We start from the raw sequence: 16728 nt of genomic DNA on the forward strand, positions 1-16728 counted from the left end.
GTTTCACCTCAACTTTTCAAATCAAGGTGGAGTTCGCTTACAGCGACATCTACCGTTACGTCCGTTTTTCTGAAACTAAACTAGTGCGCGAATTACGACAGCCTCGGGAATATTATTTGGGATCGCGTACCATCAGAGTGTTATAAAAGTTAAGACTAAATTTACCCAAGAGACAAAGTAACAATAATAATAAAAAAAACATAACATAATTGGAATAGTTTATGCAATATGGAGGACGAAACTTGCAAAAACAATAAATAAATAAACAATCAATATAAATAAATAATCATGATAATGTCTGTATAAAGATGTAATATTTGTTTAAAATATTTAAATATTTGTACTGCAGAAAAGTAATTTACTTGGGGAAAGAAGTCTATCCATTATTATGAATTATTACTTAATTACTTAATTATTATAATATTTACATTATTATTTTTTATTGTTTAATGTGATGATTTTACTTATGATTATTTAGTATTGCATCTTTAATTGAACTTTGTAATTATTTTAAAATGCGTTTTTATGTAAGTCATTACATAATTAAATTTTTATTGTGTATAAAACGTGCCTTGTCTTTGACTTCCGTTATTGTTTGTTGCCTAAATACTGCATTTGTTGACGTAGAAATAACGTGGACATCAACATTATTATTTTTTTTAATTGATCATTAAGATTTTAGGTTCAAATTTAGTTGTCAGTGTATATTTAGCCAGCTTTTTGCCCTTTTTGTTCATAGTTTGAGTGGTCTAGTTTTGGTAGTTTATTTAAATAATTTACTGATAACAATAATTAAGCTAAAATATTAATTACTACAGAAATATACTAACATCTGACTGTATAAAACAAAAAGAATGCGCTACGCTTTTATTTTATTATGGTGAAAATGTGAAGTTGTCGTTCTCCTCCTGACCGCTGGGCGTCAGTGTCGAGTTTCCGTGCAGAAAACTCGGAGAATGAAAACCACGCGCGTGAAGGCTAGCGCGTGCGTGATAACTGGAGAATAACAACTTGCGTTGCGTTAAATGTAATCGGTTCAATTCGCAAAATGGTTCGTAAATTGAAATTTCACGAGCAGAAACTCTTGAAGAAAGTTGATTTTATTAACTGGGAGGTTGACAACAATTTACACGAGATCAAAGTGTTGAGAAAATACCACATCGAGAAGAGGGAAGATTACACCAAGTAAGCAAGCGTTAAGCTAACCTAGTGTATTTGTTTTGAGAATGTAAGTCTTTCTGACACGCACACGTTCGTATGTTAGGTGACAGCATCTGTCTTCGGCCAAAACGTGACTTATGGATCTAATACGTTTGTGGTCTTTCTGTAGGTACAACAAACTTAGTCGAAATATCAGAGAACTGGCTCAGAAAATACGTGACTTGGACGAAAAGGACGGTTTCAGAGCTCAAAGCACGGCCCTTTTTTTAGAAAAAATGTAAGTTTGGGATTCTCCGGATGATCTGCGGACGCTTGAGCTGCAGTCGTGTCTGAAAATGAAGTGTGTTTCTCTGTTTTTTTGCAGTTACAGTGTCGGTTTGATTCCCACAAAACAGAACCTCTCTCTTGCGAATGAAGTCTGTGCATCTGCATTCTGCAGGTAAGATTTAATCAACCGTGTTCTCAAGTTTAAGGTTAAAGAAACTGGTTTCGTGTTTTGTTTCTGTTAGCGGTTCTTTTTGTGTACTGGTTTCCCTTATTGCTGTCTCTTTCTGCAGGAGGCGGCTTCCCTCGATCTTGCTGAAGTTGCGTATGGCCCAGAACCTGAAGACTGCCATAACCTTCATCGAGCAGGGCCGTATCCTTCATCAGACATCACACACTACCTGCTGTTTATGTCATACACGTTATTGTGTGTGTGTGTGTGTGTGTGTGTGTGATGTGTAAACTTTTAATATGACGGTATAAATCACTTATATAATTAATTAATATGCTGGATGTTCGCTTAATTTTAAAGGGATGGTTTAACCAAAGTCTCTTTAAGACAAGTCCCGTCACTCGTCGGCCATCTTTGAAACGCCTCTCTCGCGTGCAGCTCTTTATATAGATATATATCAAATTCTCCCAAACTGTTCACTAAGCTTACGATTAAATTTAATAATTGAAATCTGACGCCAATCTGAAATGGCGATACAAAAAGCTTTTCTCTCAGCCGGTGCACATGCGCAGACCTAGAACGCTGTTTCTATAGCAACCGGAACTTCTAATTTTACTGATACCGATAGTTAGGTAGTACCTCACTTGCCGATAACCGATTAATTCATCAGTAGTTTTTAAAATGGATAAATGTAATGGAGTTGTTCATGTATTTATGTATAATGAGCCAACAGTTAGGTGAGGCGCCCGTTTTAGTGTTTAATAAACAAAACCCTCAGCCATTCACTCATTCATACATACAGAGATGATCACGCAATGAGTTCATGCTTGTCTAGCTTCACTAGAATCAGTGGACGGCGGGGGCATTGTTTCGATATTTGGGTGAACTGGTCCTTTAAGTGAAAATATCATAAAGAAAATGAATCTCCATTTAAAATTTGAATGAATGTGTTTGAAACCATTTCTTGACTGGGCAACAGATATTCGTGTTGGGCCTGAGATTATCACTGATCCCGCTTTTCTCGTAACAAGGTGAGTTAACAACACTCGGTAGCTTTTTTTTTTTCCCAGATGCCGGCTGAAAAAAAAACTAACAAATTTATAATAAACTTTGATGTGAATCTGTGGAAACTGAAACGTAAAGTTATTGTGCAATGCTCTTAAAGGAGTATGGAAGACTTCGTCACATGGGTGGATTCATCCAAGATCAAACAACATGTCCTGAACTACAATGAGGAGGTATGTCTAAATATTAATAATCATCCTTGTGCATAACTGTACAGAAGTTAAGTTTGAGTCTGTAATATGCTTCTGAAAGAAAAAATAATTTATATATATATATATATATATAATATATTTTTTTTTTTACCTAATTATGCCGATTTTGAAACATTCATTCTTTGTTGGTTAAAAAATTTAATAATTCATTTGGAGTAGAAGTCTTTTGTAAAATAAGTCATTTGTATGTTTTTACGGTTACTTGTGATCAGTTTCGATCTGTCCTATTTGAGAGAAAAATATTTCTTTATAAAAATTACTGACGTCTTAAAGTTTCAAACAGTGGTGTACGCAAACCTTTTATCAAAATGATTTCAGAATATTTTCAACCCATACAAACACTACTAATAATCTGACGTCTTTTTTTGGCACTAAAATGTGAAGAACGGCCATTTTAAGTGCAAGTGTGTAATCATAAGCACCAACGGAGTTATATTTGCTACTGAGAAATGATTAAAAGCAGTTATTGAACTAATTGCTCATTTAACGTATTTAATTTTTTTCCCCCTTTCAGCGAGACGACTTCGACCTCATCGTCTGAATTTCCAAACGCGTTGGATTCCAACCAGAAACGCTCGGCGCGTCAAGATCAGCTGTTTGTTTGTGATTCCGCAAATAACATGTATATAATTTATGCCACGTGAGACAAAATGACCATCTTGAACCATTTTCAGTGACTGTGTATCAAAACAATAAACCGTTACACTTATTTACTCTGAATTTACTTAGTTCTTACAAAAGCACCTTGACGTATTCACAAATAGAAGTTACATTTGACATAGTGGGCGCCAAACAAAGACGCATTGATCTCTCCCCTCCAGCCACAGATGCGATTTCGTATAAACGCCGCGTATACTTTGCATAGCTCCGTTATGAACATCCTGAGCGCATCGCTATCTCCGTTTTAAATAAAGCAGGGCACAACTGTAGAAAGACGACCTCGACGAAACCTCACGGACAGCTACGTTCGGTGTCTCAGACAGACACAGTCTTAAGGCCAGGACAGACTCTGCCGTCTAAACCGGGGTTTTTTTTTTTTGCGAGCGAGGCCCTGAGAGTTTCCGCTCGGATTGGAGGCGCATTCACAGCCACCAGAAGCGCACGTAGACGACGAGGGTGATGAAGATCACGGCGCCGGCCGCCACTTTGGCGTAGGTGGAGCGGGTGTTGAGGTACTTGGCGTCGCTGCGGTACTTCTTGGACAGGCTGGACAGATTGCTAGCTTTGGAATCCAGGGCTGCGGGGAGAACAGACGGAAGGTTTTCCGCGGAAATGAGCTTAGGAAAGTGAAAGAGGCTGCGGTGGGAGTTCACTCACCGGATAGCGCCTCTCCGCGCTGGAGCACTTCCTCTATGTTGGCGACCATGATCCTTTGCACGTCGTGTAACTCTGTATTGATGCTGCCCAGGTTTCTTCGTGCTCTGCTGTCGATGTAAGACTTTTTGGTTTTCTGAATGTACGTGTCTGGAGACGAAAGGGAAATCGTTTGATTATAAGTAGGCAACCAACTGCTGATTTTTTTTTATTAGTAAAGTAGTACTAAGTTCACTTATGTATTATTATTATTATTAGGTTATATTCAGTTATCTGTTGTCTTGACCCATGTGACAATCTTTTGTTTAAAAAATAAAAGCAGTTTTATGCCCTACTGCTTAAAGATTTGTGGGGGGCACATTTTTAAATGCTAAATTTTTATACATATTAATGCAACATTTTCCAGCATAATTTCTTTAGTGTCACATGATATGCCGCTCAAGAAACATTTCTGATCACCATCAACATTGTGCTGCTTTACATTTGTGAAAAACGCTCTTTTTCTTATTCTTCGATGAACAGGAAGTAACCATTTGTGCGTTTTTTGACATTGAAATCTTTTGTAGCATTATGCGAGCTTTTTACTTTTCACTTCTGATCAATTTAATGCATCCTTGCTGGATAAAAGTGTTAATAAAACGCAAATCCTACCGACCCCAGCCGTTTGAAACGGTGGTGTATATATTATTTGAGCTTTCAAATGTCATTGATAGGCTGTATATAAGATGTTTCTTACCAAATTCGATAAAAGAGTACGGCCGTGAGACTGAAGGGACTTTTGTCCCGTACTGTTCGCTGAATTCTCCCTCCAGATCCTCCAGATAGGCGAACGCCAGTTTCTTGGGAAATCCCGCTTCACAAATGACCAAGTAACACACTCCTTTCTCAATGACGTAGCTGGAAAACAAGACGAGATCGTGAAGCATGTATGCGTTTGTTAAAAATGTCCACAGAATTCATATTCATAGAAATTAGGATTAACAATAGTAGTTTTTTTTTTTTATCCAATAATTATATATTGCGTTTCAGTCAGGGTGAAAACGATTAAAGATCAAATTATAGCTCATAATTTATAACTCACTTCCACCCTGGTTTTTAAAATATGAATTAGGTTAAAAGTGAAGAAAAAAAACACGGAAGTTAATTAAATATGAAAAAGTAAAAAAAAAATTAGTGACTTATTAAAAACTTATTAACTCTAGTGTATCTCAGAAGATGCTTAGCAGAAGCTATCAGTAATTATTTTACTTTGTTGGCAATTTTTTTCTATATTTTTGAGTTTTAGGTTTCTGAAAACTGTTAATTGTTCAAAAACATTTATGATTATTGTGAATGTTGAAACCAGTTTTTCAGGATTCTTTGGTGACTAGAAAATTTAAAAAAAAAAAGTTTATTTGAAACGGAAGTCTTGTAATATCTGTGTGTTTTTACTATCGCTTTGATTAATTTTAAAGTCTCTTTGGTAAAAATTTCTTTCAAATATAAAAATACCGTCGTCTTGAAGTTTCAAGCAGGCGTATGCACAAACCTTTTATTAAATCAAATAACTTAATTGTCACAGATCTCCTGTATGGACTAAAAACCTGAGGTGCAGGATTTACGTATTTCCACTCTGTTGTATCAAATATTACGCTCAACAAAAAAGATCTTCTGGCTGCTTCTTCACACGTAAGTCTCAGAAGAGTTAGAATTAGAAATATTTTAGAATGACGGCTGTGCGTCCCGTGAGCTGAATTCAGCCTCGGACCGTGTCGGTACTCACTGGAAGGCCATGGCTCCCGCCTCCAGAGTGCAGCGCGCAGGACTCTGATCGGTGAGTTTCCTGCAGAGCTGCTTGGCTTGATTCTGGTACTTCTGTAAGTCTCGCCCCGACTGTAAACTCAAACGTATTATACAAATCACAACCGTGCAGTAACAGAGAACGTGCAAGTAGCTCCCTCAAACACATCGTGCGTTTAAACTGTGCTCAAATGCTGTAGTAGTAGATGTGTTCGTTCGCACCTGCTCGTCTTCTTGCATGGATGCAGCCAGCGGCAGGCTGTCGGCGACGCGAACAATCATCGTCAGCAGCACCATTTCGCCTGTTCTCTTTACTCTTCAACTTCGGTCTGTTTTGAGGCGAAGCGATTGATTGTTTGACCGAACGGCAGAAAGTGACACATTTGAACTGACAGCAGAGTTCAGATGAGTTGGCCGGAAGAGGGTGTGTTACCTCAAATTCTTTCCGGCTTTCGCATTCCAAAGGTTCCGATTATTGATTAGTTTATTCAACGCTATAAAGTTACAACAGACAAGACTAAAGTTACAACAGACTAAAAATTGTAATATGAAGCTGTACTAGCTGTTTAAAATCCATAAATATTAGCTTTAATTCTACACACAATATATATATATATATATATATATATATATATATATATATATATATATATATATATATATATATATATATATATATACACACACACACACACGATAGATAGATAGATTTCAATTATTACGGGCAATCATAGTTATATGACATTTTTGGCAAACAATTTGATATAACGTAAGTTTAAAAACAAATTAAAAACGCATGTGCGATTCATGATTTCACTTTTTTAGAAGTAAGAATTATTTTTTATATAATGCCTTATAGAATGATTTAATTTTCCGATTTCCGACAACAAATATAGGCCGCTGGTTACTAAAACTTATAGTAATGGAAAAAGTCCCAAGCAATAAATGTCCATTCATAAATTTGCTAATTTGTTTAACAGATATTTTAATAAAAAGGGCGGCCCCACAAGATCCGTCACTCCAATATATTTTTACATCTTGTTTAAAACCTATTTTAAATAAATGACGCTCTTGCGATCTGTAACTCTGTCGTCAGTTGAATAGCTCTGCTCTCGACTGCTTCTGACTGCACGCGCTGATCGTTTCGTTTCTGTTCGGCGCATCGATTATTCACGTCTGTGGGCTGATCTGCGTTGAGCTGATCCCGCTTGAACGCTTTTCCTGATCACGAACAGCACGATTAAACTCTGCATCCGCACTGAAGGTAAGGTCCGCCGCGTAAAGTGTTTATCAACGCCCTTTCCTCGCTCTGCGTTCACGACCGCGCTAATTCGAACGAAGCGTATCTCTGCGGTCCGACCATTGTTGTTGTCCCGTCCTGGTGAACATCACCAACAAATCACATCACATCCCCCGCGATTTAATGCGCATCAGTAACAGCTCGAGGCTGCACGCGATCTCGACGATCTGCAACTGGAGCGCAGCTGCTTGCGCGTCCGTTTGCTATTTGGTTACGAAGCGTTTTGGCGTTTATCGTCACGCACGTTCACTGGTAGGCCACAATGCACGCTCGCTGCAAGAGCCAGTGTTACTCGAGCAAGAAAAGCCGTCGTTTGTGGCTGTTTGTTAATACGTTTTGCTTTCGGGCCTTTTTTTTTTTTTTTTTGATAGTTCGTGTCTCGCGCACGAACGCGTCCCTCCGTGAACCCCGCGTCACAGCGCATCTTTATGTGACGGGAACAGTTGTCACTTGTTTCCTAGCGCTGCGGTTTGTGTGTGAGTAACGGTTCTCACCTCTGAGAGCGATTAGTTCAGCCTCGCTGGATTGGCTGACACCGCTCGCAGCTCTTTTGATGCCACACAAGGGCCCTTTATGCGAGGCTCCAGCTGGACATGCTGCGTCTCTGCTCTGATTGGACGATTCCCGTGCGCGAGAAGTGACGTCTTCCTGCAATTATAAAAGTCCGCCCTTACGAGACAGATTGGACCACGCTAAAATATAGCATACAAATGATTGTGGGATGTTGATATTTACCTATTTAAAGAAATAGGTTTTCCAACAGTGATAAATTATGGAGCATTAAAGAGCACGCGTATCATGGCGGCCAATATTATTAGAACGTATCAATTTTATATCCGTTGTTTCTATCTTTGGCTGTAGTGCGTCAGTAGGAAATATCAGTTAAGAAATTATTGTTAGAAATAATTTTGCCGTTCATTGAAATAAACCCTGAACCACAAAACCAGTCATACGGTGTAAATGTTACGAAACGGATGCATTCACAAATGAAACGAAAGCTAGAACATAAATATTCAGTTAAAGCAGGGCTGAAATTATTGCCAGAAATAGTGGTTTAACGAGAGTTTCTCAGATCAAGCGTTTTGACTGTGAATAATTTACTTTTGAATAGAAATGAGAACATACGCAGTTGTAATTGTACCCAAATATAATTTGTTTACTTTAGCTAGATTTCAATATTTTGGCAAAAAAAAATGCATCACAGTAATTTCGTTTTTTCTCTTAAAGACTTGAGAATGAGTGTCAAAAATGTAAATCTGCTTGTAAATGTAAATCTACTAAACGTAAAACTACTTGCTAAACTTTTGTTTCAATTAGATTTTTCATTCTGGCATAAATGGTATCATATGAACATCTTACTCTCAAAAAACCCCCCCTGCATATTACAAAAAAAAAAATCACAAGTAGGGCATTGCTATTTTATTATGTCATATTTTATGTCACACAAAGTGCAAAAAGTTCGTTTTAACCCATTTGTCCAAAACTTATCGAAAAATGCTAACTTGCTAGATGCTAAAATGCTAACTTGTATGCAGGTTTTGGGATTCGTTCCTGTTCATTTTAATAGCGGTGGTCCATCTTGGCATCACAGTCTCTGGTTAAGCTCATTTAAATTAATTTTAGACCATTAGACGTGACATTAAAGTGCTTTAGAAGCCTGTGTGAAAACGGAAGGAGGAACTTTGATACACAGAAGCAGTGTTTAGTTAATATGACCTAACTGTACCTGCAGTTAGACACAGTGGCATTAGTAATGGTTTAGAGCCCAGGGCATCTATAGGAATTGTTTAATTTCCCCAAACATATTTTCAGAATATAGGTATAACTCATATGACCCAGTGTTTACATTGTTTTTAATCTTTTTCAAACCTGTTTATCAGTTCATCCCACCATTTCTAGTGTATCTCAGATGACTGATGTCCAAAAGCATCCGCTGCTCAGACCGGTGTCCCATTAACCCCAATCCATATCAGCTGCTCAGCACGAGCAGGAAACGTACATGTGACACGCCCAGATATGAAACCGAAGCTCAGCGTTTATCAGATACTCTAAGCTCCACGCGAGACAACACGCCGCCGCGCTATTGCATGTTTATGTGAATTGCTTTGTTTGAGCACCGAATGCATGCTGCAGAACTCACGCCTGTGTCTGTCGGGTCAGGTGCTGTAGAGAGTGCCATGCAGGAAGGAGAGGAGAGGAAGTGAGGCGATGGGCTGCACCTCAGCCAAGCAGTTGTCATCTGTACCCAGTGATGAAGAGGGCCGGGGTAAGGCCTACAGCAATGGAGACGCCTTCTCCGGTCAGTGTCCCAGCTGTGTGTGTCCGCAGATTTTCGCTGTAAGATAATGTGACGGAGAGCCAGAGTCGGTGCTGGATTTGTATTGAAAATGCCGATTCGCCACCTCCTATATATTGAGTGAACAGGGTGCAACATTTAAATAACTTAATTGAGTATTTAATTTAAGCATGTAGTTTTCCAATCGGCATTTTAGAATCATTTCTGAACGATCATGTTACATAGGGCATGGAAAGCGGATATAGGTCAAACGATATATATATATATATATATATATATATATATATATATATATATATATATATATATATATATATATATATATATATATATATATATGTGTATATATGTCTGTGTGTGTATACATAATTTTGAAGCTCCTCTTGGTCCCATAGTGGGAATACAGTTTATAACAAATCAGCTTTTACAGTCCTATTAGTGTAAGTGGTGATTTAGCAGGTGCTTTCATCCGAAGTGAATTAGAGTTCAGTTATTAACTACAGTCCCTCTGGAGTGACCTGGATTTAACTGCCCTTAAAACAGCGATGACAGGTCTTGTTCTTCTGGGGTTGAATAAGCAACCTTAAAATCCATTTAAAATAAAAATGTACCATGTTTACTATCTTACTATTACTGTACATGTCCATAAATAAAGAAATGTCTAAGTATTTGTGGTAATTCGGGTTATTATGTTGAAGTAAAACTAAGAATTCTGTGTCCAAGTGATTGTACGTGTGCATTACTTTCTTTCTGTTTAGATGAGTACAAACTGAAAGGAGTCGAGAAGGTGAAGTACATGCATGGAGAAGAGGAGCGCACGAACACACGAAACCAAGAGAACTTGGTAAAGATTGATGCGTAGTCGAAATAATCAAATAGTCACAAATGTTTAACACTATCCTGTAGAACGTGCATTTTTCCACTTTATGTATTGCAGGAAAAGAGCACATTTTTGCACAAGGGCAGGCATAAAGATGCCACCGGGAATAGTAATAAGATAAGGTGAGTGTGTGTTTTGGTTTCTGCTCTAGTATTCAGTAATGGAGAGAGAGAGTGTCCAAAGAGATGTTCACCAAGACTTCATTGTTCCTCAGTATCCACTCTTCAGAGAGCCAGCAGGAGTTCTTCAGGATGCTGGATGAGAAGATTGAAAAGGTGATTGAAGTAGCATTACTGTTATTATCGCTCAAAGGTTGCCAGGCATTCTCAAGTCCCTAAAGCTTTAGTTTTTCGCATCTTACATGTTGTTTGTCCTGTGCGCACTAAATGGAGTATACATTGAAAGGCTGTGTGGTCAGCTGTACGTTTGCGCCAAAACGTTTGCATAAAAGTACACTGTTTTGCGTAAAAACTGAATTATTCTTTGAGCATAAGCATTTGTGTAAAACCAAAGGCTTAAAATAACACTCCACTGTTTTTGAAAATAGTCTAATTTTCCTAATTACTAGAGTCAAGTAGAGTTTTACTGTTTTCTGATCCATTCAGTTGATCTCCGGGTCTGGCGATAACCAGAGAGATACTCCCCAGCATTTTCAGGCTCTGCGTAATATCACTTTCATCTTAGTAGACAATATAACTACAGAATAGTCATGTTTTAAATGGGCTCCTCTATGCTCCAACCTTTTTGAAACATGTTGATTTAAAACCCATCGTTCTGAAAAGCAAGGAGATGCTATCCACTGTGATAGACCGAATACCACAAGCGTGTACTGGAAATGTTACAGCCCTTACCATAATGCGATGCAGTAGACTAGCACGACGACCCAAAAACAGTAAAACCCTTCATAAACAAGGAATTTGTGGCATCCACTGGGGACATAATTAGTGGCTATAATGACTTTTTACACGTCAAGTTGCATCGCACCTCGTAAACATTACATGTCTGCATTTGTGATCTGAGAAACGACAAACAACAAGCACTGCTCCACAATGCTCAAAACATGTCTTCGAATAATCAACAGATCCTTTAAATGTGAAAACATAGGTACTAACAGGCGGTAAGCACCAGACCGTCTTTGCAGAGTTGGAATTACTCCATCCTTTGTGCACAGCTGGGCTACTCTCCTCCCAGGTTCAGGAATCAATCTCCGTAAATGCGCTGAACACACTCTTAATATTTGCGTCGAACTTTTCTGAAATCAGTGTTGTAAATACAAATTAGGAAACGCAAAGTAGCTTCAGTTTCACTTCAAAACGCGGCGTCTCCAGAACATGGCGCTGGCAGCAACGCTACAGTAATAGCTCCGCCTTCTTTCTTTAAACATTCGCTCGATGTTATGCAAATAAACCCACACAGTGATGATGAGATTTGGGGGCGTGTTCAATTCAGCAAATGTAAAAATCTATCTGTTTTTTTTTTTTTTTTACCTTCCCTTAATATGACTCTTACATTGCATTTCCAGGGACGGGACTACTGCTCGGAGGATGAGGATATGACATAGCATGCAGAGACATTTGACTCGCGCCAACATTGAGTCAATCCAGTCCCAAAGTTCTTTACACTTGCTTTCCATGCCTCCGTACCCAGCAAGTATTAATCTTCAAGAGTGTGGCTTCAAGTGACATCCAGCCCAGCTGTCCACTCCGTTTACAATTTACACACTCTCCCAAATGTCTTACAGGTCACTATTCGAGACTCTTGAGGACTAGTAATTAAACGGTATGGGGGCATGGAAAGGCCGTGGTTAAGGAGACTGGGATTCGGCCCAAGATTTGAATGGGAAAGCCATTATCAGACTGTTCCTCAATCCCTTGCCTTACACTACCCATAAGCCTTCTCCTACTCATAGACTACATACAGTGGAGAGAGCCATGCTACGAAACCTGGATTTCGCCCTCCCTTGGATATGGACACTACAGTCCGTACTAGCAGTGGAGATGATATCTCCCAAGGAGGACATTCCTACCGAGAGACTTGCGTGATTCTGTCCAGCTCATGCTGATGAGACGCAGTAGGTGAAAGCGCATGGACAGAAACACTAGGCCATTTCTAGCATTCCAATTGTTTTTTTTTAAACAAAGTATTTTTCACCCACGATGTATTATGTATATGTCTTTTTGACCTTTTTCTTTGAGTTACGTTACAACGCTCAGGACAGCAGTGCTGTATGTATCATCACTAGATTTGTTTGTTAGGTGAAGGCTGTGCAGTTCCTTCAGGGCCGGTCTTGAGAACGCGTCGGAGGGAGGGAAACAGATCACAGCATCTAGCCGTGTTTAGAGACGCCACTTACAGCATCTTAAGGTCACGTAGTACTCATCTTACTCTATATAACAGGTGGATATCATACGTTCGCTTGACATTTATAGTCACTATTCTTGAGTCGAAATCCAGTACAAGTTTCAAAACCAGCCTTGAGAGAGTTTTACATGGATACGTTTTTATTACCGGGAAGTGCTTCTTCCTTTTACAGTATGACAGTAATTTGCCATAGCCTTAAGCACACAGTGTTTTCCTTTCTGAAATGATATACAACAGTAAGCCATTAATTTCTGTATTTTCACACTAAAGTGAACAGTATCCCACATGTATGCTTAAGTTCTCGATGTACACAGTTGGGCCAAACAAAATTGCCAAAAATGCAAGTGTGATGCTGAGTGAAAGAATAAATAAATACACAATGACCAACTATCCAAGGAGAAGCATCAGTTGTTTGGGTTTTTTGTATAACGAAGTCAATGGGGTCCAGTGTATTTTATTTATTTTTACAGAAAATTAAGGATTGGAACACGGTATGAATAAGTGAGAGGTTTTGGCAGAATTATTACTTGGTTCGCCCCAAAAATGAAGATGCTCTCATTTATTCGCCCTCATGTCTTTCCAAAACCTGCATGGCTTTCGTTCATCTTTGAAATGCAAATGAGGAATTTTAATGAACCCAAAACATCTGTCCCAAAACGCGTAGGCTTCAAAAACACTCAAAATAATCCTAATAAATAATAATCGTGTTTTCTAAAGAAACATGTTCACTTTACAGATTCAATTTATGCTTTTATTCACGCAAACATCAAATATGGTCAATGAAAGCTCAAGTAAACTTGCTTTTGTGCACGAGACCCAATGAGGTTTGTTTTTGTTAGTCATGCAAGCTCTTGAGTGACTTCACACTCGGTTGGATTAAATTACTCAATTTAAATAGACTGCTTTTTTCTGTCTTCGCGGAGTCTTATTAGCTTCAAAGTTTTGGTTGCACTGGCTTTCGTTGAAGGATCTCGGATTTCATTAAAACGTCTTTATTTGCCTTTTAAAGATGAACAAAGGTTTGATTGGTTTGCGGTAACATAAGGGTGAGTAAATAATTAGCTATCCTTTTACGATGGATTTTATACAGGATTCGAACACCCATGTATTTTTCAGCTCTCTCTGCTTGTTTTTTTTGTATCATTTTACACATTTGACATTTCAAGCAGCTCAGTGGTGGTGTGTTTGTGTAATACTCTCTGTATAACAGACAAAAGCAGCAAGGATCCACTCAGACACACAAATACGGCCCACGTCTGAGCCGATCTTATAAATTCAGCAATCGCTCATCTTCAAAGATAATCAGTTGGTAAACACATTCATAACGGCCTATATCGGTCACATCTGGAGAGCGAGGAATCACAGTCTGTTTCTCTCACGTCTGTAACCTCCGTTTGCGATGCTGGCGGCGGCCTTGGTCTTGAATGTCCACTGGAGGGTCAGGGGTCAGAAAGCCATCGCACAGTCTCTGATACACAAGAGTGGAGTCTGAAGCCACAGCACACAAGAGCATCGGGGCACCTCTGTCCAATATACACCGCAAGCTGTGAGAGACAGATATCATATTAACCTGCTTATAAGGCAGGTAAGAAACCTTGTTTTAACTTAAATCATGTGTCCTTAAAGATACCATCTTAACATCCCCTTATGTTTTGACCCTTGACCAAAAAACCTTAAATCAGTGGGGTATGTTTGTAGCAACAGCCAAAAATACACTGTATTGGACAAAATGACAAATTTCTCTTTTTTTGGCAAAATTAATTAGGATATTAATTAAAGATCATGTTCCATGAAGATATTTTTTCCTACCGTAAATATGAAAACGTAATTTTTGATTAGTAATATGCATTGCTAAGAGCTTCATTTAAATAACTTTAAAGGTGGTTTTCTCGATATTTAGATTCGTTTCCAGATGGTTTTATCTTAGCCAAATATTGATATATTATCCTAACGAACCACACATCAATGGAAAGGTCATTTATTTAGCTTTTAGGTGATAATGTGATCATAAAATTGACACTTTTGACTGGTTTTGTGGTCCAGGGTCACATTTGTTAGCAATGCGAGATGTGCGTCGGATACATTCAAATTCGTTTTATGACCTTTTAAGCTTCTTAATGTACATTTATACTGTTAAGCATTATTAGTCAAGGGTTATTAAAAATATCTTTTAATGGTTTTTTTAAAAAGTGTAGTTATGATTATGAATGTCCCAGATTGTGAGGCAAATGTGTGAACGTTTTTTTGGGTGGCAATTAACCAGACAGAAGAGTTGCAAAGCATTAAAACAAGCCGAATTTAAAAAAAAAAAAAAATAGTATTTGAACATAAAAATAAATGTTCAAGACTGTGTACTCCTTTGAGAGAAGGAAAAACTACAGTGCCATGAAGCACACATTCTGTGTGAACAGCCCCATTGGGAAACACTTCTTTCTGCTAGGGCCGCATAAATCCATAAATAGAAGCTTTAATGGACCGAAAGCGGTTTATTAATGTCAGTATTATAGTAAAAGCTGACTGTGTCCTACTCTCTGTGTCTGATGGATCTGTGTGAAGGCAGAGGGTAGATCATCTGGACTGTTTCTCCTTCCTTCTCTCGAGCCTCCAGAAGAACCGCCTGTAACTCCGGACAGGGAACTCCAACCACCTCTGTCCATTTACGCACTGCAAAAGAAAAAACACAACGTTTGAGCAATCTTATTTATATAGACTTCACGTTTAATTTTCTAACAAAGCACTATTGTTTTCTCCTCACCTTCCGTCAGGTCCATGTACACCAGGAAAGCGGCATATACTTGAGCACTGTCTCCGACATCTAAATGCATCAACTCTTGATACTAAAGACAAAACTGATTTCAATGATACTTGTTTTTATATATGCAGTGTAACGCTTCATATTAAGAGGAATGTGGGTCGCTCTTACTACGGCGTGCTGCTTTATCCAGTTCGGGGGATCTGCTCGATTTTCTTCATCCATAATATTTTTTTCTCCCCTCCTTTTATTTCTTTAACCGCAAACTGAATAAATGCATTACGCAAACTTCTTTTCACATTCGCCTCGTGCACATGTATCTATCCATCTGCGAACCCTACTACGGCGAAGGGGATGTCTCATGAATATTAAACACGTCGCGTGGTAACTATCCAATCACGTGGGATTTTTAGTAGCCATGACGCAATATCCGAGACGTTCATTCGCCAGTTTATTGGCGCGTTGCATCTACCAGCGAATCAGCGTTGTCTACTGGACGAACGTCACACAACCTAATTAACGTTCATAACCTTCGCCATAGTAGTGTTTTTGATCGCACGTTGGTCCTAGGTGTTGTTCCCGTAAACAGCTAGCTGTATAGTTACACAATGACTTTATCACTTTTGTATAAACGTAGCTGCTCTCAGACCACCTTCCAAAGCGATTTAACGCTTCTCTACCCCGTGTACGTGCTGATATGTTTTGGACAAAACTAGATTGTTATTATGCTCCCTTTATTAGAGTCCGTGTGGAAACACTTGGGTATCTAAATGGGCCGACATTGAGTATCTTTGATTTTACAATCTTATACGTTGTCTGTCTATCATTTTCAGCAGCTAAAAACAAAATGAAGCATTTAAACACTTTATTCATCTTACAAATACAATACCTTTACAATAACAATAATATACATATAAATAACCTATGTATGCAGCCTAAAAAAACGTAGACTACTTACGTTCTTGTCCTTTTAATGGTCCACAAATACTCTGAACGCATTCATATCAGGTACTCTTTGATACAGTAAAAAATTGCAATGTAAAACTATTTTCTATTTCAATATAAGCAAAATATTATTTATTCCTATGATGGTAAAGCTGAATTTTCAGCATCATTACTCCGGTCTTCAGTGCCACACGATCCTACAGAAATCATTCTGCTGATTTGCTGCT

General features: G+C 38.5%; 4 protein-coding genes across 7 annotated transcripts; 2 read left to right on the top strand and 2 right to left on the bottom strand.

Moving 5' to 3' along the window:
• Window positions 1-934: 934 nt before the first annotated feature.
• On the top strand, window positions 935-3583 carry imp3 (IMP U3 small nucleolar ribonucleoprotein 3). Its single transcript, XM_043254791.1, has 7 exons — window positions 935-1185; window positions 1331-1438; window positions 1526-1600; window positions 1719-1798; window positions 2577-2628; window positions 2763-2835; window positions 3389-3583. The coding sequence occupies exons 1-7, from the start codon at window positions 1049-1051 to the stop codon at window positions 3413-3415; spliced, it is 552 nt and encodes a 183-aa protein (XP_043110726.1). The 5' UTR covers window positions 935-1048; the 3' UTR covers window positions 3416-3583.
• Window positions 3580-7872, bottom strand: sec22ba (SEC22 homolog B, vesicle trafficking protein a). 2 transcript variants are annotated; one of them, XM_043254778.1, is made up of 6 exons: window positions 7762-7872; window positions 6190-6296; window positions 5951-6060; window positions 4925-5085; window positions 4192-4338; window positions 3580-4111 (listed from the first exon to the last, which is right to left on the bottom strand). In XM_043254778.1, the coding sequence occupies exons 2-6, from the start codon at window positions 6262-6264 to the stop codon at window positions 3957-3959; spliced, it is 648 nt and encodes a 215-aa protein (XP_043110713.1). In that variant the 5' UTR covers window positions 6265-6296; window positions 7762-7872; the 3' UTR covers window positions 3580-3956. The 2 variants fall into 2 exon arrangements, with proteins under 2 accessions (XP_043110713.1, XP_043110719.1); XM_043254784.1 differs by lacking the exon at window positions 7762-7872 and adding an exon at window positions 6401-6445.
• zgc:55943 (uncharacterized protein LOC406337 homolog) lies at window positions 7086-13194 on the top strand. Of its 2 annotated transcripts, XM_043254814.1 has the most exons (6): window positions 7086-7231; window positions 9428-9566; window positions 10322-10407; window positions 10501-10565; window positions 10658-10718; window positions 11966-13194. In XM_043254814.1, the coding sequence occupies exons 2-6, from the start codon at window positions 9476-9478 to the stop codon at window positions 12002-12004; spliced, it is 342 nt and encodes a 113-aa protein (XP_043110749.1). In that variant the 5' UTR covers window positions 7086-7231; window positions 9428-9475; the 3' UTR covers window positions 12005-13194. The 2 variants fall into 2 exon arrangements, with proteins under 2 accessions (XP_043110749.1, XP_043110757.1); XM_043254822.1 differs by lacking the exon at window positions 7086-7231 and having other exon boundaries at window positions 9306-9566.
• Window positions 12924-16668, bottom strand: tsen15 (TSEN15 tRNA splicing endonuclease subunit). 2 transcript variants are annotated; one of them, XM_043254798.1, is made up of 4 exons: window positions 15728-16668; window positions 15560-15641; window positions 15333-15468; window positions 12924-14348 (listed from the first exon to the last, which is right to left on the bottom strand). In XM_043254798.1, the coding sequence occupies exons 1-4, from the start codon at window positions 15779-15781 to the stop codon at window positions 14180-14182; spliced, it is 441 nt and encodes a 146-aa protein (XP_043110733.1). In that variant the 5' UTR covers window positions 15782-16668; the 3' UTR covers window positions 12924-14179. The 2 variants fall into 2 exon arrangements, with proteins under 2 accessions (XP_043110733.1, XP_043110739.1); XM_043254804.1 differs by having other exon boundaries at window positions 15560-15653.
• Between the last annotated feature and the right edge of the window lie 60 nt (window positions 16669-16728).

This window comes from Puntigrus tetrazona, chromosome 2 (assembly GCF_018831695.1).
Source record: "Puntigrus tetrazona isolate hp1 chromosome 2, ASM1883169v1, whole genome shotgun sequence".
NCBI lineage: Eukaryota > Metazoa > Chordata > Actinopteri > Cypriniformes > Cyprinidae > Puntigrus > Puntigrus tetrazona.